General features: G+C 41.9%; 1 protein-coding gene across 1 annotated transcript; it reads right to left on the reverse strand.

Moving 5' to 3' along the window:
• nol11 (nucleolar protein 11) lies at positions 1–26,227 on the reverse strand. The gene is made up of 18 exons (XM_078401909.1): positions 26,071–26,227; positions 24,285–24,398; positions 23,459–23,515; positions 20,019–20,167; positions 18,893–18,950; positions 16,818–16,959; positions 16,162–16,359; positions 15,627–15,703; positions 13,770–13,893; positions 12,132–12,244; positions 11,314–11,385; positions 10,311–10,495; positions 8,680–8,805; positions 5,543–5,782; positions 4,630–4,708; positions 3,052–3,144; positions 1,923–2,030; positions 1–167 (listed from the first exon to the last, which is right to left on the reverse strand). Exons 1-18 carry the CDS (start codon positions 26,203–26,205, stop codon positions 57–59), a joined length of 2,181 nt encoding a protein of 726 aa, XP_078258035.1. The 5' UTR covers positions 26,206–26,227; the 3' UTR covers positions 1–56.
• Positions 26,228–27,655: the final 1,428 nt, after the last annotated feature.

Here is a 27,655-nt window from a genome sequence, read left to right on the forward strand (position 1 = left end):
CCATAAATACAACTCAAAACAAGTAAATTACATTTCTTTGAAAAGTTTGTACATAGCTAAATAATTTCTATCACTTCAATGGAATACAGTCCATCATTTTGTGGTTGCAGCTGATGGAGTTTCTGTAGACTTCCCTCAATCTTGTTTAACTCAGAGTAGAACCTCACCTGACAGAGAGAGAAGTTAAATGTTAGGAAATTATCAACCATCAGCAATTCTGGCATGCTACATACATGGGGGGGGGGGGGGGGGGGTCCGCTTTTGATTACAAGTACCTAATTCTCTCTCTTGCTACCTTTTCTAAACTTTGCCCATTCCAACATCACGTCCATGGAACTAAAATATGGGCTCACAGACACTTCCTTCTTCAATTTTCCAAGATAAAGTAAAAGGTCTGAAATAGTGCACTGCAAATATGGAGAGACGAGAGCACAGCAAAAACTTTCAAAGTAATCTATGCAACTTAAAAATGTCCCCAACTTCTCGAAAAAGCGTACAATTGACTGGGATAAAGTGTTGAAATGGAGTGACATGAAATCAAAATAATATGGAATACACAGGGAACTCAAGGATGAAGAGTCATTGAAAAATGTAATTTGCACCGAACTACAAATACGTTAAATAAAATACCAGTTGTTTTGTTTAGTTTAGAGATACAGCATGGAAACAAGCTCATCAGTCCACCATGTCCATGATGACCATGGTTCACAGTAGTTATATGTTATCCCACTTTCACATCCAAGGCCTACAAACTAGGGGCAATTTACAGAAGCCAATTAACCTACAAACCCGCATGCCTTTGGAATTTGGGAGGAAACCCACGTGGTCACTGGGAGAACACAAACTCCACACAGAATCCTGGCATCCAAAGTCAGGATTTGAACCAGAGTCTCTGGCGCTACCAGCTACTTAGTCACAGAAGTAGAAAAATATTCAAAAGAGGGAAAGGAAATATATCTTAGAATGTTAAGATATTTATTGGAATAAAGTTCAGTTAAACATTCACAGCAATTGTACAAATGCACCAGCCCACAGAGACAGAAGAAATGAGCCTGGTTTACCAGGAGATGGAGTTTTTAAAATTACATACAATTTGTTGCTTTAGCCATCCAGCAATAGAAAATTAGTAAAGAACAGTGTTGAGTTTACAAGGCTAACAAAACATGTGGTGAGATTTAGAACGAGGGAGGAGGAAGGCAAAATGATAGGCTCTTCAAGAGTTTTATTATGGTAACAATTAAGTTTGTCCCCACCTGGTCAAAAACCCAAAATGTTAAAGATTAAGGAGAAAGGTTTTAAAAAACCAAAAAAACAGGAGACTTTCTTCCTCAGTAGTTGTTGAATTAGTCTGTTATTCTTTCCAAAGTGAATTGAGTAGCTGCCCCACAGAGACTGAGATCAGTACACGGAGTGAACAGGAAAGTGTGATTCCTTTAAGAGGCGTCTTTTACCCAGAGTAGGGGAATCAAGAATCAGAAGGCACAGGTTTATGATGAGAGGGGAAAGATTTATTAGGGACCAAGGGCAATGTCTGGTGGTTATATGGAGCTGCTAGTTGAGGCAGGAACTGTAACAATATTTTAAAAGGCATTTGGATAGGCACATGGATAAAAAAGGTTTAGAGGGATATGGGCCAAATGCAGGCAGGTGGGACTAGTCTAGATGGGGCATCTTGGTTAGCATGGGCAGGATGGACCGCATGTTTCTATGCTGTATGACTCTAATTCACATCTCACATTCCAACCCACTGGACTGCAAAGACTTTTCTTAGGACAAAATTGGTACAAATGAGCATTAATGAGCAAGTGAGCACTGCAACAAATAACAATAAGGATTACCCATCGCTCCACAATGAAGCACTCAGAAAAAATAATGGTTTGCACCAGAGGTCAATGTAACTTGAACTAATACATGCACCATACCTGGGATCTGATGAACCTGTTAAAATGATCAAGTAACCCGTGTGCCTCTGACATCATTACCAACACCATGAAGTGAGCATCCAGCAATAGATTGATCCAGTCCAAGACCTGAAATAATTGTCAATATGTCAGTAACTGTTCACCACTGCAAGCATTCTTGGGCATAATTGCTCTCAAGAAGCCAATGGAATAGATGAAACTGAAACATTCAAATGACAATTTGACAAGCAGGGTGGTAAATCTGTGGAATTCATTGGCGCAGAAGGCTGTGGAGGCCAAGTCAATAGATATTTTTAAGGCAGAGATAGATAGATTCTTGATTAGTTCGGGCGTCAGGGGTTATGGGGACAAGGCAGGAGAGTGGAGTTGAGAGGGAGAGATACATCAGCCATGATTGAATGGTGGAGTAGACTTGATGGGCCGAACGGCCTAATTCTGTTCCTGTCACTTATGAACAATTTTATTCCTAATGCATTTCTTATAAGACTAGTATGTGGAGTGGTTGAGGTGAATAGCATTGGGGTATTTAAGGGGAAGATGAATAAGATGCATAGGAGGCCATTACACCTTTAGTGGGTTTTACCCACTTCCCAGTTAAGTTTGGGTCAGGTAAGTCTGAAGAAGGGACTCGACCCGAAACGTCACCCATTCCTCTCCTGAGATGCTGCCTGACCCGCTGAGTTGCTCCAGCATTTTGTGATACCTCCCAGTTAAGTTTAGTGCTTGTCTATGTGATTTACAAACGTGATGAAACTTCTGCCTCTTACAGCCTTTCAGAGAATGACTTCAGTAATGGTAAACAACTGAACTGTAATTAAAAGATCTGCCATTCGTTGAACAATGTGGCTTGTGTGAGTCAAACCCACTGCAAAGTGGTTACCTCAGTTGGCTGCTGAACTGATCTGACAAGCACTTGATTGTAAGCAGCAATCGGGAGAGACAATAATTAGGGACATTGCCAGCAACACCCATCGCTCAGGAATAAATTGAAAGAATTCAAGGAATTTAAGAAATTATTGATTACAAATCAAAACACAGTGAGCTCAAGTCATTCTAAAACAATCTAAACATTTACTAATTTATAATTGCATCTGAAAGCGGAGTGCAATGCAGAGTTTTTTTTGCATACCTGACTGACTGTGGGGATCCTGTCTCCTGGAAGCACTGTATTGACAGTTTGACACTGTTTCACGTATAGGTACTGCAGGTACTGGAGAAACAGCTGGGGAGAGGGAAAAGAAACATCACAAAAGGGCAACATTCACTGCTACATATAATCGGCTTAAGAATATGCAAATCCAGCTCATAATGTGAAGTGGTGCCTGCATTAGAATCCAATGACTTAAACACGTTGAGCATTTAGTTTCTCGTCTTCAGTATTCGTACTTTAACACTTTCATTTATGCCCAGTCAATGCCAAACTTTTAGATTTAAATTGATTGAAAGATACAGTATGGAAACTGACCCCATGCCCCAATGAGTCCACAACGACTATCAATCACCCGTTCACACTAGTTCAATGTTATCCCACTTTCACACCCAGAGCCTATACACCAGGAGCGATTTACAGAGGCCAATTAACCTACAAATCTGTGCGTCGTTGGTATGTGGGAGAAAATTAGAAAGTAAACCGACGTGGTCAAAGGGGAAAATATGCAAAATTCTCACAATAGGCACCCGAGGTCAGTATTGGACGCAGATCTCTGCCGCTGAGGCAGCAACTCTACCACTGTGCCACAAAAAAAAGGATTGGCGCTGCATCTTTGTCTTGGATCATCATCCAAGCAAGAGACTATAAAAATGTTGCAGGAGATGCCAATGGCTGCTCGATTAACCACAGCCTAATCTGGTCTCATCTCACAATCACAGTCCCTAAATGCATTGGCAAGGGACAGATTTGTGTAATAAAATCAATGTTGGAAGGTCTATAAATACAAAGTTCTTCATGATCGACATCGCATAGATAACCGGAGCTGCTGAGCGCCCAGATTATGGATTGCCGTAAAGTTTACCGAGTTAGCATCTGTGAAAACCTACAACTAGTTTGACAGGAATAACCAGAAGATTGAGGCATTAATTAATCACCAATGCAAAATTCCCTTGGATTGGAAACACCACATCTTATGGGAAAAAAAAAAAATCAGATCTAGATTTCTGAAGGCACAAGTTCAAAGGATAGATGTGAGTGGGAAGACAGGAGATCCCAGCAACTAGCAAAGAAAATGGCATGTGTAAATGCATCAATGCTCTCAAGGCCATCTGCAGCACAAACACCCATTGGCCAACCCCAATGACAGTCAAGAAAGGCAGAGGACTTGTCAAGAACTGTGTCAGTCAATGCCTGCTGGAAGAGCAATTTGGAGGAAGTCTTGATGACGAGGACTTAAATGAGTTACTCCAGCATTTTGTGATACCTTCGATTTGTATCAGCATCTGCAGTTATTTTCCTACAGGACTTAAATGAGGGTGCACTTGATGCCATCTCACAGGATGATATCTCGTACAATCTCGGCACACATTTCACGGAGATAGACCTCAGGACAAATAAAATCTATTCTATCCTCCAGCATATCCAGCCCATGCCAAGGTCATTCCGATCTCAGTTGCCATTGCACCCACATCATTTCACTTACCCAGGATGGCAAAATTACCGGCCTCCCCACCAGCTTGATTCAAACTACAGGCGGCACTTAAAGGCTGCACTTACCATCACTTGAGGAGCAGAAAGGTCTTTGAGGGGAGGCAAAAGGAAGGTCTCACTGTACGAGGACAGCAGAATTTCATTCCTGTGCACTGCGGTTAAGGTAAACTTTGTACAAATATTTAGATTTTGCCATTTTTTAAAATTACTTATGTTCCACATACACACATGAAGGATGATTTCAAAGGTTTCTGCACAGCTCTTCAGATATAACCCAGAGGTGTTGTGATGGCAATCATCTCCGATCCCACATTTCAGTTCAGGAACATCATGTGGAAATACCGCTTCATAGTATTGAGTAACAGGGAAATGTTCACCATGTTGATTCTTATTCAGCATGGTTTCCTTTGTCCTGGTTAATGCAGCACAACACGCGTCCCTGTCTAGAAGCATCCAAATAATCCAGTGTCCACACCCCCACCATTTAACAATTGAGAACGTGGAATTATTTGATTCTCCTCTTGGCTGGGATAGGTTTGAGGAGAAAATGAGGGAGGTCCAAATAAAAGATTATCAGCCACTTTTTGTTGACAATTCTTTCACCTGACTTGGATAGAAACCAACCACTTAATTTTTACTGGTTTCCATTTTTTAAAAAATTCCGAAGTTTAACATGCAGTAACTGAACAGGTTTTAGCACGTCATCAAATTCCACAAGTAGCAAGGTAAATGCAAAGTGCTGGAGGAACTCAGAGGGTCAGGCTGCAACTATGGGGGGAATGGACAGGCAACTTTTCAGGCCAGGACCCTTCTTCAAACTGGAGAAAAGTCCCAACCCAAAACATCGCCTGCTCATTCCCTCCACAGACGTTGAGTTCCTCCAGTACTTTTGTGTTTTACTTGAGATTCCAGCATCTGCAGTTCCTCGTGCTAAACTGGTCACTTCCTCTTTGCCCCAACTGGACAGTGCGAAGGATACAACAGAGCTGCTTTTTTTGGACCAACCGGGCATACGGAATTGACATCAAACTTCCAAAAACCCTGGGCTTGTTTCCCAGCAGGTGCATCGCTGCTGTCCTCTTCCACGGGAATGGAACTTAAGCCATTTTCTACAATCTCCATGTTCTGCCCTGGTTTTGAGAAACTCTGATCTAATTCCATATACGAAGACACACTGGCCAAATCCACAATGACCTTTTCCAGATCTGCTTCACTGGCGCTGAGGGAGAATTAAAAGCAAAATGCTTCAGTGATCTTTAAATACCTTTTGTAAGAAAAGAAACAGCAAAAGTACCAAACTAAAATAATTTTCACAAGCTGATAAAATAGATTTCCTGGGCACTCTCTGGTCTGAGCACATGGTCAGAACAAAGACTAAAGAGTATTTGCCACTAATATAAATTAAACCTAGCTCCTTGTAATAAAAACAAAGCGCTCTGAAGACTATGTTCATAACAGCAATAAAATAGTTACACACAGACCCATATTTTAAAGCAGGTGATGACACAGCAAATTTTATTTCTGGTATCAAAAAGATAGTCACCATTTGAGCTTTAACAACCTCAGCTGTATAACTGACTTAATGGCTCGGCGAATGGGAGATCGTGTCTCACAAATCTGATGAGCTTTTAAAGAAGTAGTTTTATGAAGGGGAGATCTTGCCTGATGAATCTGCTGGAATTCTTTGAAGTAAAAAGTAGGGCAGACAAAGGAGAGCCAGTGGGTGTTGTTTACCTAGATTTTCAGAAAGCCATTGATAAGGTGCCACACGTGAGGCTTTTAAGGAAGATACAAACCCATATTATCAAAGGGCAGATACTAGCATGGGTAGCGGACGGCAAAGAGTGGCAAGAGAGGGCATATTTGGTTGGCTGCCAGTGACTAGCGGAGTTTTGCAGGGATCAGTGCTGGGGCTGCTTCTCTTCACATTGTACATTAATGATTTGGATGAGGGGATTGAAGGCTTTGTGGCCACGTTTGCGGATGTTACAAAAATAAGTGGAGGAGACTCTGCAGAAGGACTTGGACAGGTTGGGAGAGTAGGCAGAGAAGTGGCAGCTGGAATATAGTGTAGCAAAGTGTGGAGTTATGCATTTTCATAGTCGGAATAAAGGCATAAACTATTTTCTAAATGGGGAGAGAATTCAGAAATAGGAGGTGCAAAAGGACTTGGGAGTGCTGGTGCAGGATTCCCAAAAAGTTAATCTGCAAGTCGAATCGATAAAGAAGGCGAAAGTTATGCTAGCATTTATTTCAAGAGTGCTAGAATACAAAAAACAGGGGTGTAATGCTAAGGTTAGATAAGGCTTTGGTCAGGCCACATTTGTAGTATTGTGTGCAATTCTGGGCACCATATCTGAGGAAGGATGTGCTGGCCCTGGAGAGGGTCCAGAGGAGGTTTACAAGAATGATCCCAGGTATGAGTGAGTTAACATATGATGAGCATTTGACTGCTCTAGGCCTTACACGCTAGAGTTTAGAAGAATGAGGGGGGACCTCATTGAAACGTACCGAATATGAAAGGCTTGGATAGAGTGGATGTGGAGAGGATGTTTCCACTCGTGGAAGAGTCTAGGACGAGGTCACAGCCTCAGAATTGAAGGACGTTCTTTTATGAAGGAGATAAGGAGAAATTTCTTTAGTCCGAGGGTGATGAATTTGTGGAATTCTTTGCCACAGAAGACTGTGGAGGTCGTCAATGGATATTTTTAAGGCAGAGATGGATAATTATTGATTCGTATGGGTGTCAAGGGTTATGGGGAAAAGGCAGGAGAATGGGATTAGGAGGGAGACAGATCAGCCATGATTGAATGGCAGAGTAGACTTCACGACCGAATGGCCTAATTCTGTTCCTATCACTGATGACCTTATGACCTAACTGAGAGGACCTACAAGGGCAAGGCAGTGGACGTTGTCTGTATGGACTACAGCAAAGCCTTTCTCAAGGCCCCACATGGGAAACTAGTCTGGACGTGTAGATTGGACGGACTCCAAGGTGAGCTAGCCAATTGGATTCAAAATTGGCTTGGGGGAAGGAATCAAAGGGTGGTTCTGGAGGGTTGTTTTTGTGATTGGAAACCTGTAATTGGTGGAGTGCTACAAGGGGTCAGTGCTGGGCCCACTGAACTTTGTTATATACGTTAACAGTTTGGATGACTATGCAGTTAACACTAAGCAATTTTGTAGATGACACCAAAATTGGTGGTGGTATAGTGAACAGTGAGGAAAGATATAATCTAAGTTTACCATACCGTCTAGATTAATATATTCCTTTATGCGTCCCACACCGGGGAAATTTACAGTGTTACAGCAGCAAAGTGGATAGCAAGAGATCATTCATTATAAATAGAAGATACATAAATTGTCATCAGTTTTCCGTGTGTTCTTAGCTGTTATTGTTGACTCGTCTGCTGGGAGCAGTGCTGGTTGTGCAGTCTCACAGCAGCGGGAAGGAAGGACCGCCTATATCTCTCCTTCACGCACTTGGGGTGAAGGAGTCTGTCACTGAAGGAGCTACTCAGTGCAGTGACAGTGTCCTGCATGGGGTGGGAGTCGTTGTCCAGCAGTGATGTTAGCTTTGCCATCCTCCTCCTCTCTCCCACCACCTGCACTGAGTCGAGGGGGCAACCCAGGACAGAGCCGGCCTTCCTGACCAGCTCGTCGAATCTCTTCCCTTCCGCTGCTGAGATGCTGCTGCTCCAGCAGACCACTCCATAGAAGAAGGCCGATGCAACCATGTTGTAGAGGTCCTTAGGAGTGCCCCCTGCACTCCAAAGGACCTGAGTCTCCTTAGCAGATAAAGTCTGCTCTGGCCCTTTCTGTATAGCGCATCGGTGTTTTCAGTCCAGTCCAGTTTATTGTTGTTGGTGTATTGGTGTTAGTGTTGGTGGATGGTGTTGCAAGGAACGGCTATGGATACCAAATGCATGGATGAAGAAACATTTAAGTAAAATCCACTGTAATCAAAGCCATTACATCTGCTTTTAAATCACAGAACCTTCAGTCAAAGTAGTGCAAGCAGAACATAATGCTAAACTGTACAAATCCAGGAATTTACTAGTTAAAAACTTGCATCCTGTATTTTCACTCTGCAAGACGCCACAGGTTAATAATTACCTGAGGAAGAACTTTAAACAGGCACAAAGGACACACTCGGGGATATCAGGGAACTGTTGAAGGCAAAGCTGCAACAGGTAATAGTCTGTTTTATCCAAGGCAACCGCTATCAAGTCTGGACACAAGCTGGAAAACAATGGAAACATTTAAATCCCAAACTCCTCACAAAAAGCTTTTATTCTTAAAGCTAGGTTTAGCTGCTCCAACAGATATCAGTATGTACCAAGCACTGTAGAAAGATGGTTTTACAGGGCCCAACTGAATAATCAGTTTAATTTGAACAGTAAATTGAGAGTAAAGACCTTTCTTCTGGATAAAATTTGCAAAACCAAAATGAATACCCTTTGCTAATTGGAGATGATCAGAACTACAAATTTTCAGGCATGGATATAGATGCAGCTTTGTGTTTGTAGGTGGATCGGCCCTGACAGCACAGAAACCTCAAGTGATAGAAGAATCAGAGGAACTAGAAGTTTCAAAAGGCAATGCAAGCTGCAATCAGGAACTTAGTGCCTGAAAGGATGGTGGAAGCAGACTCAATTTTGAAAAGGGAAATGATTAGGAATGACCAGGAATGATTAGGAAAGGCGGCACAGTGGTAGAGCTGATGCGTTACAGTGCCAGAGACCCGGGTTTGATCCTGACTACGGGGGCTGTCTGAATGGAGTTTGCACATTCTCCCCGTGTGAGCATGGGTTTTCTTCAGGTGCTCCTGTTTCATAAGGTCATATGTGATAGGAATAGAATTAGGCCATTCGGCACATCAAGTCTACTCCGCCTTTCAATCATGGCTGATCTATCTCTCCCTCCTAACCCCATTCTCCTGCCTTCTCCCCATAACCTCTGACACCCGTACTAATCAAGAATCTATCTCTCTGCCTTAAATATATCCACTGACTTTGCCTCCACAGCCTAGGGGTCAAAGTATTCCACAGATTCACCACCTTCTGACTAAAGAAATTCCTCCTCATCTCCTTCCTAAAAGAACGTCCTTTAATTCTGAAGCTATGACCTCCTGTCCTAGATTCTCACACTGTCTAAAGACGTGCAGGGTTGTAAGTTTTGTAAAATTGTCCCTGATGTGTAGGGTAGAACTAGGTGGGTAGGACCAGTGTACGGGTGATGGGTGGTTGGCGCGGACTCGGTGGGCTGACGAGTCTATTTCTACTCTGTTTCTCCAAAACTAAAAACTAAAACTAGGAGAGAGGGGGACAAATCTGATCGCTCTTACATAGATTCTGCATTCTTGACTTCAAGAATCAGAATGAAGCAGTTCTTTCTAACAAACATCCCTTAATTCATGCATCATTTCAATACCGTTCATATTCTTTCGTGTTTCTTTAATACACTTGGAACTACTGTGTTAAGGCAGAAATTAATCACTGAATTCTCCTGTTTAGCAATGTGGAATGTACAATCAGATATTTTCAGAATATTTTGGCAAAAATAGCATCTTCTCTGCCACAAATAGCGAGGGCCAAGTGGGAAGTGGAAGCAGAAACTAAAGTTCAGTATCACAATTAGCTCTTTATAGTAAATAAGGGAACCATATATGAGGTGAACTGTTAACTTCACCAAGTTCTGAAAGAGGTAATGATTTTTGTTTTGGAGGTGTAAATGTATTTTCTCACCTGTAAGAAAGTGCGCGTGTCTGTAAAAGCTTCTCTAGTACATTCTGGGGGTAGAACTTGTTCTGTGCTTTACACCTGCTTACCAAGATGGTAGCAATCTGTGCGATCATTAGCTGTGCATTCGTTTCCAGCGGGTTACTTAACAACAGTGTCAGCTGCTCATCTATTTTCTCATTTGTACCAGTCTGTGAAAGAATATACAATAAATTATAGTGGCCCTTGACAAACAAATACCTATACACAACTTGCACAATTCTCAATCAGGGTAACACTTTGCAGGGCCTACACTAATGCAGGGAGGTAGGCTTCTAAAAATCCAAACAATATTCCAAGGCCAAAAATATGGACTAAATGTGACTTTGAAATCAGAATGGTTTCTGGAAGGTGAGACAATTATCTTAACAACTGAACAATACACAAATTATTTGTTAGCAAGTACATCCTATCCCTGCAAAAGCTGTCATTTAATAGCAAGCCGTATTAATTCTGTATTTAAGGCATCTGATTTTATTTTATTTTCAACTGCACTGAATATTATGATTCTCAATTTAAAGTGATTACTATTTTACACACACAAAAACTGTTCATAAAATAATTTTCTATTTCTGATTCATCTCTATATCAATGCAATTCTTTTCTTGCGGAAGATGACATCACACATTTTCCAAAAGTGTGCCAGGCAATACAAATAAAACCCGAAAAATATATTTTTGGAAAATCTGCTACAGTTAAACTGAGTGTAATAATTTCAAACACAAGGCAATAAGTAACCTTTACAAGCTTATGGAAAGGCTGACAGTTGCTGCAATGGTTGAATACAATAAGCAGGTTTAGAGTATCACTGAAATATCCACATTACTCGCATCAGTGAATTAAAGGCTTCATGTAAATAAATAACTGGAAAAGGTATTTTTTTGTAGCAATAATAATTGGATGGGTTTGATTGAGAAAGGTTTTAAGTCTTGATGCTTGAACACATTCTCTCTTTAGATATTTAGTTTACCTTAATCTCCGTCAGATCCAGAGCACTAGGTTGTGACTCGGTGCTCACATTCTGACGTTTTCTGCTTCTCAGCTGCAAAAGAAAATTGGGTTTAATATCACTATGAAGTTTATCCTCACATAAACAACCTCAAAATACTTCTCATTGAGCTTCTTCATCTGTAGATAACTTACTGAGAAATTGACATTAAAAATGGATTCCAAGAGTACTATTAAGTGAAGTAAATAACTTGATGAAAAACAGATTACATGTAGTTGGACAACATGAAGTGTACTTACAGGATAGAAATGAAAGAATAAAGAACTTGCAAATTATTGAATAAACACAAACGTGACCGCAATGAACGAGAGGGGTCCAGAGAAGAAAATTAGAGGCAAACATAGAACAGTACAGCACAGGATCAGGCCCTTCGGCTCACAATGACTGCCTTGAACATGACGGCACATTTAACAATTCTCCACTGCCTGCACATGATCCATATCCATGTGCCTATCCAAAAGTCTCTTAAATGCCATGATCATATCGACAGCCCATTCCAGGTATTCACCACTCCGTGTAACAAATTTGCCCCACACATCTCTTTTAAACTTTGCCCTTCTCATCTTTAAACTATATCTTCTAGTCCATGAAATTTCCAAAAAGGACCTGACTGTCTACCCTATCTATGCGCCTCATAATTTTTATAAACTTCTATGTCTCGGAAACAGCCGTAAGAAAGAAAAATTATTCTGTTTTCTATCTAATTACAAAAAAACAACTCGTTAATTGATGATTCCAATAGAAAGCACTTTATGATGGCTGTGGAAGTTTACGCTTACATTTCGACTGGGCGTGGATTCAGCAGGGTTGATAGTCACAGCTAGTTGCAGTTCAGCAGTCTGCTGGTCTTGAAGCATCGCATTCCAATTCACAACAGGAGACAGAGGTTTCACTTTGTTGAATGAAAAGATAAAACAATAAGATTGAAAAATATACCAATTTTATTAATTGCTGAATGAATTTAAAGCAAACTTAGCACACCGAGAGAGAGTGAGTGTATGCGTGTGCAGAGCATGAATAAATTAAGTTAAAAAAACTGCGGATGCTGGATATGTGCTTCCTCTCCTGCTGGTCAGAACAAGAGCACAAGTGCGGGAAATAGACAAAACGTAGTCGAGGCTCTGTCGACTATGGTCGAGGGAAGCCATGGCTCTGAAAGGAAGATACAAATCTCAGAGACACCGCCATGGAACATATACCACAAAGTGCAGCAGGGACCTAGCGGGCAGACAAAATTGGTGGAGGGAATAGACACATAACATCATCTGACTGAGACGTCTTGACATCTCAACCCAAAATGCCGTTGCCCATTCCCGCTAAGGATGCTGCCTGACCTCCTGCACTTTGTGTTTTGCTCAAGATTCCAGCATCTGCATGTCCAGTCCTCTCTATGGAAAGTCTTGCCTTCGGAGCAAACTTGGGAGACAGAGGAACAGGAATGGAGTCCTTACAGAGTAAATCTAGTTGAATGTATTTACATGAAGACCAGCCTGACCTCGAGTATCTGCAGTTCAATGGTTTAGGATTCTGATCGTACACGATTCTTTCCAAATGAGCTGAATATTGTACAAATGCAAGTGTAGCCCGAGTGTGCAAGCAAGTTATTTTGTCACATTGGGGTTTAGGGGAGAGGGTCACATTCAAACTAGTTCTTATACGCACAAATACAACGTTAAAAAAACAATCCAATTCTCTAGCCCAGGACTAATAAATATGTTTAGAACACCAGTATTATCCTAAACACAAGCTGTCGCTGCATCAGTGGATACATGAAACCTACCAAGACTGACCACATCTACCTACTCTCTGGCATTGCACCTCCTGTAATCAGAAGAGCTGCAGCCAGTCAAAAAGCCACCCTTTGCTACCTCAACGTTTGAAATCACGCAGAAGTTTCCTCTCTGCAGTGCATCGTCCAGGAGGCTCAAACTCTGGGAAGAGAGACTAGAGAAATCTCCGGAAGACATTCACATGGCAATCGATCCCTCTGGGAAACTCCAACCAGGTTCCGACCAACCATGGATAACCTGGCGCAGTCTCAACAGACTGCGGACAGGCATGGGGAAGAGCAAATCAAACATGCTGAAGTGGGGATATACTGAAGATGCGGCAGACTGCGAGTGCGGACGGGGCCTCCAGACTATGGAACATCGTTTGAGCTGTGACATGCTGCATGACACATGCACTGTAAAGGATGTGGCACTAAAATTTGCTCGCTATTGGCAAACAGTTGTGGATTGACACAAAATAATCCAAGCTCAAAACCAGCTAGTCATCCATAGCAAGCTACTGGAAAATAAATACAAACAAAAACGAATTTCATAAATAAATGCAATGAAACTTTTAAAAATTGGTGCAGTGTGTAATATTATATTAAAAGAATTGAAAACCCTGCTCTCTAAACAGCAGCAACCTACCCGTAGCACTTGGTTGTTTGAGTTTTCCAAGGACGGCTGCCAGGGAAGATGTTTCACATGTAAATGGGATCACAGTCAATGTCTTTCCATGAGGAATGAAGAGCTTCCCATTGTAACACCACAACTGAGAAAATAAACATAAATAACTTTTAACAAAGTAAAAAATGACTTTGCAATTTCTGCCACCAGCAAACACATCTTTCTTTCACTCCCCTCCTCTCAGTCTCCTTGATAAATCCCATCAAATCTCTCTTCCTTCCTCCACTTTTTGGCCATACTATCCATTTGCTGACTTATCAAAAGGTAAAGCACGGGAGGGATCCTGCTTTAATTCCTCCACTACATCCGAGATTATGGACAGCAAGTTGAAGTAGGCCAACCTCCTTCCTCTGAATGCAGGCAGCAAAAGCCGGAATGCATCAACGGTAGAGGGATCATAAAGGGATCTTGGGACTGAAGAGGCTTGCTGCGTTACGAGATTATGAATGAGCCTCAAAATTCTACAGGTTAAAGCAATATTCAATGAACTTAGGTGCAGAAGGGATACTAGTCAGGTCAGGAATTTGATAGTTCAACTATGGTCTACAAATAGACACATGGAATGGGTCTATCCGTAACTACAACACTCAGTAGTGAAACCCACGGTCTCCAAACTTCCAGGTTATTTTCCTGCTTTTTATATAACAATCCTATTGTTTCATATCCCGTATTTTAAGTAGTATAGATCATGGTGTATAGCCAAAATAAGGAGATGAAGCAAAAATAAATAAATCTGTTTTTACAAAGAAAAATATCAGATATGTCCCTGTTGGAAAAAACTGCAGATGCTGGTTTAAATCGAAGGTAGACACAAAATGCTGGAGTAACTCTGCTGGGTCAGGCAGTATCTCTGGAGAGAAGGAATGGGTGATGTTTCGTGTTGAGACCCTTCTTCAGCTTGATGTCAGGGGAGGGGGCGGGACAAAGATAGAATGTAGTCAGAGACAGGAAGACTAGTGCGAGAACTGGGAAGGGGATAGGGAGGGAAAGCAAGGGCTATCTGAAGTTAAGAAGTCAATGTTCATATCGTTGGGGTGTAAACTACCCAAGTGAAATATGAGGTGCTGATCCTCCAATTTGTGCTGGGCTTCACTCTGACAATGGAGGAGGCCCAGGACAGAAAGGTCAGATTGGAATGGGAGGGGGAATTGAAGTGTTGAGCCACCGGGAGATCAAGTAGGTTAAGACAGACTCAGCGGAGGTGGTCGGCGAAACGATCGCTGAGCATGCGCTTGGTCTCACCGATGTAGAGAAGTTGACACCTGGAAAAGTAGATACAGCAGATGAGGTTGGAGGAGGTGCAGGTGAACTTCTGCCTCACCTGGAAAGACTATTTGGGTCCTTGGATGGTGTCGAGGGGGGAGGTAAAGGGACAGGTGTTGCATTTCCTGCAGTTGCAGGGGAAAGTACCTGGGGAGGGTTTGCGTGGGAAGGGACGAGTTGACCAGGCAGTTTCGGAGGGAACGGTCTCTGCGGAAAGCAGAAAGGGGTGGAGATGGGAAGATGGGGCCGGTGGTGGGACCCTGTTGGAGGTGGTGAAAATGTTGGAGGATTACATGTTGTATGCAACGGCTGATTGGGTGGAAGGTGAAGACAAGGGGGACTTTGTCTCAAACACAGGGACGAGGGATATGTGCCTGTGTTTTCTTGCCTTTTGTTGTGACATTTTTCAAGCAGGATTTAATCAAATCTTTAGGCTAATTTATACCAGAAAGATCAATAATGGAACCTCTAATATAGAGTTATTTAATTGGTACACGTGACAATAACAGACTTTTGAAACCTTTGAAAGTATAAACTGGACATAAAGCAAGCTACCTGTCCAGAGCTTCCCTCTGGGAGCTCCTTCCATGTCTGGCGTGTTTGGAATCTTGTATTCCATATACTTAAAGAATCTGAAAGAGAAACACAAATACACTTCATAAAATCTGCTAAATGTACTGCTCTCACACACTGCCTTCCACCCACATAGAGAATTCACCCTAAACAATCTGCCGACATTGGGAGAGTTAAATAAATTTAGTTTAGTTATTTAGCATGGAAACATGCCCTCTGAAAGTTAATAGGTCTCTATAAATTGTCCCTAATGTGTAGGGAGTGGTTGAGAATGTGGGATAACACAGGACTAGTGTGAACGGGTGACTGATGGTGGACTCGGTGTGTTGAAAGGCCTGTTCCCACGCTGTATTTTTCAATCAATTGAGCAATCCGAAGAAATCAAAAAAATTACATTTACATCATAGAGACTGACTCAAGGTAGATGTCTTCAAGCACCTTCACAAAATCTAGGTTACATAAGATTAACATTTCTGCTCTGACGTATAAGCATTAGAATCTGCAGCCTATAAGGTACCTTTGACTGTGCACTGATGGGACTGTGGAGCTCCTAACACAGCAATGTGTGTCTCGTCCAGGGCCAAAAGAGCAGCACTGTTTAGAGAATCCACACAGCCCGGCAGTTTTAACAACAACGTTTGAGGCAGAACCCACTCCTCCTCAAATGAATCCCTGTGTGATGGCAGCTGGATTTTATAGACACAGCCTGTGGAATCTTCAACAAAAGGAGAAAATTGTCAATAGCAAGTTTATACAATTGTTCAAAAATACAGTCAACAGGAAAAATAATATTTTCCCTGGCTATCCACTTCTATAACCAGGAGAAATATTTTCTCTCCTCACAGAGGAAGCAGATTTGAAGCCAGTAAAATGCACCAGTTAAAGCAACTCACTTGCCTCAAATGAACACATGGTTTAATTTGGATAAAACTTCAAATTTCTTCTGCAGGCAAGAGTGATAAAGAAATTACTCAGCTTCCCCCCCGACCTCCATTAAATCATCTAACATGTCAATGTTTTAAAACAGCTTCAACTGGGTGAATGCTACAAAAACCAGTATAATTTAATGGCAAAATTAGTGCAAAAAGATCATTACAGCGCGGCAGTAGTTCATTCTGAAATTAAGAGCATTTACTGAGATCTTACTTAAACTCGTCACATCAAACAACTTACATAAACACATCAGGCCAGTACCCTCTTTTTCAAGGGATAGTGCAAAGCTCAAAGGATAACCCATCTCATCTCCCAAATCCAACTTATATTTGTGCTGCACATTGGGGTTTAGCTTCTGTGTATATAGTTGGAATATCCCATCCTGTTTTTAAACAAAAGCATCAAAACATTTTCAAAAACAATACACTCAAGTGAACACCTTCCCCATCCCAACCATGTACAAATTATAGAGTAGAAACAAGGTTGATTCTGAAGAAGGGTTCCTATCACCTATTGATGTTCTGCAGACTTGCTGCCTGAGCCGCTGAGTTACTCTAGCACTCTGTGTCCTTTTTTCGACTAATTATTCCCGTAAGGGAAAAGCTACAAGCTACTTTCAATCCATAAAATGAGCAACAATCCAAATTAAGAGATTTGATTATTTTCTCAAGTAGTTTTCTTCCACATTCCCCGAAGGTTCCCACAGATTTGGCACTTTTCACACTTAAAGTCCCACCAGCAGCCTGCTCACAAACCGTAAACAGTTCCCCCTTGGAATTGACGGGTAAAAGATGTGTAGGAGGGATCTACACCAATTTCCAGAAATGTTGGGTCTGAGCTCAGAGCTGGATCAGATTACAGAGCACTATTTATTTTAGTTTAAAGACTTGAAACCCATTTGATAATACTAGATTTAAGTCATTTGCCATCTCATTTTTACACGAAACCACTAAAATATACCATGATAAGAGACTGCACCTGACAAGTTGTTTAGCCACAATCAATATCCCCACTACTTAGTAAATAGCTTTATTAAAGGGCAGTCATAAATCCTGCTGCTGGCAATGACAATGATAAGCGGATCGAAAAGTTGCTTTCAACCTGTATTTCAGCAATGCACTGAAGATCAATGTGGAGGAAAAAGTTCCATGAAGAAATTGTCAAGCGATTTTAACTTTTTTGTACAAAGAGATTTTAGGACTGACATTAGAAAACAACAATAATTTAACAAAAAAAAACAAGGGTCTGGAGTAACACAGTGGACCAGGCAGCATGACTAGAGAACATGGATAGGTGAGTATGTGGGACAGGATCCTTCTTCAGACAGAATGAATCTGAAGAGTACTGACCCAAAACGTCACCTATCCCTGTTCTCCAGAGGTACAGCCTGACCCACTGAGTTACTCCAGCACTGTGTGTCTTTTTTTTTTGTTGTAAACTAGCATCTGTAGTTCTTTGCACCTCATGGATTTAACAAATGTTGATTAGGTAACAAGCCTGTTTTTTAAAACTCCATTAGGTCTGACAAAGATCCAGTGGAAAATAGCGTGTTCAAGTTAGGAGGATGCAACAGATCCTCATTACAATAAGATATATACTCTAATGTTTGCGTGATGTGCAGTTCCTCAGTGTTTGGGCTGAAGCACGAGTGTTTCTAAACCAACACAGGAGCAATAACAGAAGATTTGCAGGTGCAATTACAGAACTACCATTGCATAAACAGACAAAAGATCTGCACAAGAAGTTGCCACCAATAACTGACCATTTTGTTAAACGTGTAGGAAAATAACTGCAGATGCTGGTACAAATCGAAGGTATCACAAAATGCTGGAGTAACTCAGCAGGTCAGGCAGCATCTAGGAGAGAGGGAATGGGTGACGTTTCGGGTCGAGACCCTTCTTCAGACTGTTAAACGTGATGTATTCCAATTTTATTCAAAATAAAGAATGTTTTCACAAAATGAGAAAATTGGTGGCAATGCTGATATTTATTGCTTATCCCTTAAGACTAGTCAGAAATTGCAGTGGACTTTATTTTTCAAGCCTCTGTTAAAAGGTGTCTACCAAGCACTATTAGGGGTGTCCAGATTTTTGATTTGGTAACAGTGAAGTGATGGCAGTGTACAGCCACATTAGGGAGTTGTATGGTTTGGAGATGCCTCCATGTATCTAGTCTAGTTATTCTAGGCGGTCTGGGGATAAAGATGCCAATTTCTCCAGTGCATCTGCCAAAGGACATTGGCACTGCAGGGGTGGATATTTAACCAAAATGATGTATCATTTATGCAAAATTAACCCAATATACATAACGCAAACCTTTTTGGTGACAAACAGTAGAAGAGGACTTCCAGCTTCCAGTAAAGCAGCACTCCACCTACAAATAAAATGGACATGTGTAAACACTTCAAACAAAACTGATTGTTTCATCTTTAAATCACAGATACCCATGAGAAATAATTAAAAATAACAAGGACCTAAGAAAATCTGATGGGGAAAAAAAACTCCAAAATCTTTGCTTCTCATTGCACCCTTCCATGCAACCCTGAGCGATGCACTATCTGCCCTGTCACCTCCTCTCACATGCAGGGAACCTCCTCATGAAAGCAGCTGGGATTTATACACATGTCTTTCAACTTAGTGAATATGATGCTCATGACATGGTCAGCTCCTTATTGGGAAAACAAAAGGCAGATCGGGTGACTGCCTTACAGACCACTCCAACTTGCCCCTCAAAGGTGCCTCTGTGCTTCCTGTTGTATGACATTTTAATTACCCAACTCACTTTCGGCTGCCTCAGCCTCCTCCACTGTTCCGGTGAAGCCCAGAATAAGTTTGAGAAACAGAACCTTCGACTTGCAATCTGGAACATGACAGCTTACAGCTCTTGGAAAAAAATCACGTCCTAACCAAGATCATCTAAATCAGCACCAAAGCGGGAATCAACACTGTTCATTTCTAGTCTGCATTATTGACTATATAATTACCAGCATATTTGGTGATATAGTCATTCAGCACAGAAATAAGCCCTTCGACCCCACTCAAACATGCCAATCAAGATGCCCCAGCTAAACTAGTCCAAGTTGCCGATGTTGTGTCCATATCCACCTAAACCTTTCCCATCCATGTACCTGTCCAAATGTTTTTAAAATATTTTCATAGTACTTGCCTCAACTACTTCCTCAGACAGCTCATTCCATATACCCACCATCCTTCGATTATCAGAGATTTTTTTAGTTCTCAACCACATAATCAAGAAAACCAAATCACCTGCCAAAAGTAACTTTTACAATCCCCTTTAAAAAAAATTTGTGGGCCCGATATATCACTTTTACTTCCCAATTCATCAGGGTTTTCTCCAACATGGTCTCCAGAGCAGAACTTCAAGAATCAACACTATTGGCAGCAATGTAAACCTTTTTGGACATGTCTTACCAGTACTAACCTGATGACTTCATCTTTTGACAGAACATTTTCAAGTTCCTGTTGTGGAGCTGACAGAAGATCATCAAGTTGTCTCACACTCCCTCGCTCAAAAAGCACCAGAGGTTCTGCTTTGGGCAATGTGTGTATCCGGTAGACATCAGCTGTTAACTGAAATCCAGTGGCAAAACATGAAACTAAATCGGATGTACTTTATTTTCCTTTGCAACTTTTCCCACTAGAACAATACCAAAGACATGCATCCCAAAAATTATTAGAAAAAAGGAACTATACATTACTATTACTAAGGAACTATTACTATAAATGGCACAGCTGCTGCCTCACGGTGCCAGAGACCTGGATTTGATCCTGACCTCGGGTGCTGTCTGTGTGGAGTTTGCACCTTCTCCCTGTGTGCGCTCTGGTTTCCTCCCACATCCCAAAGACGTGCAGGTCATGTAGAAAGCATTTTATCAGGATGCATCACAGCCTGCTTTGAGAACAGCTCCATCCAAAACCGCAAGAAATTGCAGCGAATTGTGGACACAGCCCATATACTGTCAAACTGTAAGGCAGCAACTTTTCCGCTGTGCTATTCTAAACGTAATTCCCTTATCATGTTATCTGTACCTCGGTACGCGTGACAATAAACTAAAACTGAAACTCTAAATGAAATTTCTAGTTTCCAAAATAACGTTTTTAAAACTTTCCAAATAATGTTTGATTCATAATGTAGTTAAATCTATCCACTGAAAATCTATGAAGCTCGATGCTTACATCTAAGATCTTATTGTTAGGATGTGGCTTAAAACACATCTTCATTTGGGATGGCTAGAAATGATTGGGAATGATATTCAAGTGCCATACTGTGGCCATCGCCTGTAATTACACTGGGCAATCTGACTCCATGAATGGAAAATGCTGACAAAGCAATCTACAATATAAACATCATCAAAGGCAAGATCAGACAAATAACAAAATGGTTAAACGAAAAGGAATGCACAAACAAAAAGCAGGTCATTGACACCGCTCCATCATTCAATGAAATTGTAGCGTACACATGATTTCTTTATCTTTTTAACCACATTTACAATCTCTCTTGCCTTCCAATGTTCTTTACCTCACTATCCCTGTCCCTCCTCCTTACTGGAACTTGTCCAATACGAGCCACTTCCAATTATGTTCCCTGGCCCCTGCCTAATAACGTTATAATTTATAAGAAAAAGGAACTGCAGATGTAGGTTTAAAATAGGCACAAAATGCTGGAGTAACTCAGCGGGTGTTTCTGGAAAACATGGATAGGTGACTTTTTTGGGTCGGGACCCTTTTTCAGACTGATTGTAGAGGGGGGGGGGGGGGGGGGCTGGCGTAGGGGATTGAAAGAGAAGAGGGGCAGAACAAAGCCTACCAGGTAATTGATTGATACTGGCGAGGAGGGTTTTTGATAGGCAGATGGTAGGACAAATTCCAGATACAAAAGGACAGAAGGGGAGAGACAAAAGGATTGAAGAGTTTTGAATTACGAAGCTAGAGGAAGGAATGTAAGTGGAAGGGGAGAAATAGGTGCGAATCCAGGTGGGCACAGGGGAGGGGGAGTTTTAAGGTTATTCATAACATTAAAACTTATTGAGTTATGATCACTGGTCCCAAAATGCTCTCCCATTGCAATGCCAGTGACCAGGCGAGGCTTGTTTCCCAATACAGGTCGAGTATGGTCCATCCTCTAGTTGGACAATCACATACTGTTTCAAGAAAAACTCCTGGATACATATAACAAATTCTGCCCCGTCTAAGTCTCTTGTACTAAGTCCCAGTCAACCTTGAGGAAGTTAAAGTCACCCATGACACAAACCTGTTGCCTTTTCATCATTCCATTCTTTTTCTACTCATTTCTCATTTCCCAGTCTGAAGAAGGGTCTCGACCCAAAACTTCACCCATTCCATCTCTCTAGAGATGCCGCCTGTCCCGCTGAGTTACTCCAGCATTTTGTATCCACCCATTTCTCTACCTCCCTCTGGCTATTGGGGGGGGCCAAGCATAATACCAGAGTGATTTCTTATTTTTGAGCTCTCCCCATATTCAACACATTCCAGGTCGACACATACTGGATGAACCGTCCAGTATGTCCTCTGATAGTCGATGATAGTCTTGCGGATTAGTAAAGAAACTCCTTCACCTTTTTTACCTAGTTTTTCATCACATCTGAAACTCTAGAACGTTGAGCTGCCAGTCCAGCCCTTTAATATACATATCAAAGCCATATTAAAAACGTAACCCCTGCACAGAACCACCTGCAGATATAACGTATTGCAAATACACCTAAAAAATGTCACTTGAAACCAACTTTGATCCATCTTTGACTCACATCACTTGAACGTCGTCACTAATTTACAATAGATTTATTTATATCTATAGTATTTTAAATCCATTTAAACAATTTTTAATTGTCTCAAAACAGAGATTTAACAACCCGAAATGTGCTTTTGACAGGAATGGACTATCAAAAGCTATCAGGCTTGTCTGAAGGAACGGGTGTGTGGTTTTACAGCCTTGCAACGTGGTGGCTTCTAGTAATAGGTCCCGCAGGACTGCTGTACCCTGTGGATTAAATTGGGTAGGGATGCTAGAGCGAGGATGCTTTTGTACAATGGTGTGATTCTCAATATTGATCCTAAAACAGAACACATTTCAATAGCAGGATCTACTTCTTCTTCATCTCCAAAATATACGGCACTTTCAAATGCCATCAAAACCATCTTTTTCAGAAAACTAAATTATTTGTATCAAGAATGAGCTGCCATCCGACTAAAACACAAACCTTTTTCATCAAGATCTACCTGTTGGCTTTTGATGGTTCAAAATTGTTGAAGTGGATCTCAAGTATTATAGATACAAATAAAATTATTGTATATTAAAACATTCTTATTTTTAAAAGTTGTTTGTTTTCTTGGTTTCATTTCCCAAAAGAGAATTTCTTCATGACTCACGTGCAAATTATAACCTTAAAGGTCACCTGCATATATATATTTTATTTTTATTTTTATTAGCAAGGAAGAAAGAGAATTACAAATATAAAGGTTATGGGGATAGATTCGGGAGATGAGTATAGTTGTACATCCAACCCTAAACTCAAGTGATAACTTTAGTTTTAAATTTTAGTTTTGTGTCAAACCCATTTACTTTTTTAAGGTCACCTGCATATAAACTGCAAGTTACTGTTAAAATGTTATTACTCATTCCGGCTGATAGAAATTGCTTAATGAAGCAAGATAATGCAAAGCCATTTTGTTTTGAATGGAAGGGAGACACAAAATGCTGGAGTAACTCAGCAGGACAGGTAGCATCTCTGGAGAGAAGGAATGGGTGATGTTTCAGGTCTGCTTCAGACTGAGGTCAGGGGAGTGGGCGGATTGTTTTGAAAGGAATTGTGGTAACCTGCATCCATGCAATTCTCAACTTACTGTTGCTTTGAAAGCTTTTTCCAGGTTGGCATCTTCATCTTTCCATATCCTTAACACCTAGAAAGGAACGAGATAAATATAATTAACGTTAACTGGATACACTGCAAACGATAATGAACATGTACTTGTTCATTTTGTTATGAACATTTGTGCTAACGAAGGCAAGCTTTATTTCAGGGCCAAATTATTGAACTTTTACAGGTGTGCCACCAAAATCATATTGGTTGCACTGTGTACTTTGGCATGCACTTTTATGGTCTGGTTTACCTGATATTACTGATAATGTATTGTATATATATTTATTGTATTGTTACGTTTAATCTGCCTGTAAACCTGCACCAAGCAAAAATGTCATTGTTCCAGTCCTAGAGCATATGACAATCAAACCCTCTTGACTTTCTCTTGCTACTGGCAATGATATTCAGCATTAGCTTATTTCAAAATTAGATGTGTCATTTTTTCCCCAAGGAGAACACACTTGCAAACTATTTTCTACATCGAGAAATATAAACTAAATGCAAGCTTTTTGTAGCTTGGATTGGACAACTTGGTTTTAACTGTATTCCAGTTAATGTATTGGAGATTTAAGAGAAAGGGGAGGATGCTTTCAGGATGCACTGAGTATCATAAAGCACTGTCCGAAGCTGAAAATAGATATTTATTAATATTTCCTTGAAAATGGTTCAATAGACATTTTAACAAACATTTTATGGAGAGCCTCCACCATTTCAAAGGGAGTGGGGGTTGTTAACTACCAAGAGTTAGAACTGTCAAATGATATAACTTTGTCAAACACATGTCAATAAGCAAATCCCGAAATTATTACCTTGTGATCATGAACTGCAACATATTCTCCAGTCTGGTCATTGTAGACTGCAGGGCAAGAGATTTTTTGGGTTTGCTTAACTGTCCAACTTCCCAGAGGCTTTTGGTCTGACACCTTCAATGTAGCAAACATAACACAACACTGCTTACAATGCATTTGTTATTTGTTTACATCCTGAACTCTGTTATTTATGGATCCCAGTCCCTGAAGGAAGAAAAATACTTGAATCACACAGCACCTTACAAGACCTTGGCACACTCCTGAGCCCTTCATAATTTGACACTGCAGCTTAGAAACTGGCCCTTCGGCCCACAGAGTCCACACCAACCATCAATCACCCATTCACACCAGTTCTACGTTATGCACGTCTTTGGAATGTGGAAGGAAGCCGGATCACCCGGAAGAAACCCACACGGTCACAGGAAGAACGTGCAAACTCCATACAGACAGGTCAGGACCAAACTCCGAGGTCAGGACCAATCCTGGGTCTCTGGCACTGCTGAGGCAACAGATCTACCAGCTGCGCCACCCTACAGTTATATTCCTTTCCCATAAACTGACAGAAACACTGATTCATGGACACCAGGAAAATAAATAAATTTAACATTTTTCATAAGCGAGCATTAAAATTCTTCAACTTTACCGCTCTCTCCAACTTCCATTGGCCACTCAATACACCACGCAGCAGTTAGTCCATTTTCTCCTCAACATTCCCAAATGTAATCATCCTGCCACTAGTAATTAATCCTTCAACAGCAAACCTTGGTTACACAATTTTGCCCTGAAACCTTCCTGCTCTTTACTAATTGAAATAGCAGTCTGTTCACCATTTATAAAACAAATAGGTTCCATGGTGCCTTGAAATGGTTTGTGACTGTGAAGAACTTTTCAATACCATCTGTTGATACTTTATAACACTGTGAAACAGGATCTATAGCCACCCAAGAAACCACCCAACGCCTTGGTTCAATTATCCCCCAAAAAGGTGTCCCCACCACATGATAGTAGTGCAACAAAGATTCAGAGTTGTGAGTGTGCAGACAGTATATAAGGTGTCAAGAATACATCCTTGCAGGACATTGGTGTTGAGAATTATCACGAAGGATGCTGTGATGCCTATCCTCTCTGATTATAGTTTAGGGGGTCAGGAAGTCAGGCGTCAAACGTTATGGGGAGAAGGCAGGAGAATGGGGTTATGATGGAGACAGCTCAGCCATGATTGAATGACAGAGTAGACTTGATGGGCCGCATGGCCTTAATTCTGCTCCTATCACTTATGATGTCAAGGATCCAGTTGCAGAGGGGGTGTGCTGAGTCCTAGATCCAGGTGTTTGATGATGAGTTTGGTTGACGTTGTAGTGTTATGGTGCTTGGTTTTGATTCTGGTAGTCATAGTTAATAAACAGAGATCTGACGAGGGGGTGTCCCTGTTACACCATCACAACCACAGGGAGCTCTTTTCTCTGCCCCCTCCCTTCCTCTTCTTAACTCTTCTCTTCCCTTCCCGCACCCCCCTCCCCTGGCCTATCCTTCTTCCCTCCCTCCGTTTTTATTCTCCCCCTCACCAGCTCCCTTTGCTTCTCCCCATTCCCCTGCCCTCCTTGTCTCCTGCAGTCCTCGTCCCTCTCCTCTCCTCTCCAGTCCCTCATCTCCTCAGTTCTCCCCCTCTCCCTCACTGGAGCCATGAGGCCGAGCCGTCATTACTCCCTCTCTGCTCCGCCGGTCACGGTGCCAATAACGCGCCATCCCGGGACCCATGCCGCCGCCGAGCCGTTCGCAGCTTCACCTTGTACACGGTGACTGTCCGCTCCTCACGGGTGACGAGGACACAGCCGGGCCGGGCGGGCTCCACGGCGCGCAGGTCGCTGCCGCCACCGGCCTGCAGCCCGCACAGCGTGAACTCCTCGTACAGCCGCGCCATCTTGTCCCGCTCACCGCCCGGCGCCTGCGCGACGACAGCCGCGGCCCCGCAAACCCCCGCCGCAGCGCCCTCCGCGGCCGGAGGAGTGCACAGCACGCCAGTGAAACTTGTCCACACTCATTCTCCCCAGATGCTGCCTGACCCACTGAGTACTTCCAGGGCTTAGACACAATGCTGGAGTGACTAATCGGGACAGGCAACATCTCTGGAGAGAAGGGTCTCGACCCGAAACATCACCCATTCCTTCTCTCCAGAGATGCTGCCTGACCCGCTGAGTTACTCCAACATTTTGTGTCTATCTTCGGTGTAAATCAGTATCTGCAGTTCCTTCCTATTCATTCCCTCACCAGTTGCTGCTTGATGTCCTGGTTGCCAAACACTTTAACTCCCCTTTCCATTCCCATACTGACCTTTCTGTCCTGGGCTTCCTCTATTGTCAGGGTGAGGCCAAATGCAAATTGGAGGAACAGACCTCATATTTCACTTGGGCAGCTTACAACCCAACGGTGTGAATACTGATTTCTCTAACTTCAAGTAACCATCTCTCTCTCTCTCTCTGTCGCTTCCCCAGCTGTACTAGTTTCACTGTCGTCCTGTTGTGTTTCACTGTGTACCAGTGGCATATCTAGGGGTCTGGCAGGTATGGCACTTGCCCTGGGTGCAACTTGAAGGGGGGGGGGGGTGTCGCCATAGAGCAGTTTCTATTAAAGTCAGACTAATTTTTGAGCTGATATTATGGTAAAGTTATCTAAAAGATGTGTCAGATGTTTGGACAGGGGCGCAATTTCAGTTCTTGCCATATGTGCTATTTTCCGTAGATACGCCTCTGCTGTGTATAACTCATTATCAATTTCCCTATAGCCAACAATGGACCGTTTTCTTTATCATCATTACTTTTTTGCATATCTTTCATTCATTTGTTCTATTTCTCTATACATCACCGTCTATGTCTCTCATTTCCATTTCCATTTCCCTTGACTCTCAGTCTGAAGAAGGGTCTCGATCTGAGGTGCTGTCTGACCCGCTGAGTTATATCATATCATATCATATACATACAGCCGGAAACAGGCCCTTTCGGCCCACCAAGTCCAGCACTTTGTGTCTTCCGTTTAAACCGACATCTGCAGTTCCTTCCTACACATGGTAACTGACCCGCTGAGTACTGAGGACTTGTGTGTGGGAAGGAACTGGAGATGCTGGTGCTATACCAAAGATAGACACAAAATGCTGGCTACTTTGTATTTTGTGCCTATTTCCATGACTTTGTGTTTTGCTCAAGATATCAGCATCTGCAGTTCTTTGTGTATCCGGATTCATTGATTCCTGCAAAGATGGACTGATTTTATTGGATTGTATGCAAAACAAAACATTTCACTATATCTAGGTACATATGACAATAAAGTAACTCAACTTATTTGTGGTAGAGATATGATTATCTTTTCCACATCTG

Source organism: Rhinoraja longicauda, chromosome 6 (genome assembly GCF_053455715.1).
Source record: "Rhinoraja longicauda isolate Sanriku21f chromosome 6, sRhiLon1.1, whole genome shotgun sequence".
Classification (NCBI taxonomy): Eukaryota; Metazoa; Chordata; class Chondrichthyes; order Rajiformes; family Arhynchobatidae; genus Rhinoraja; species Rhinoraja longicauda.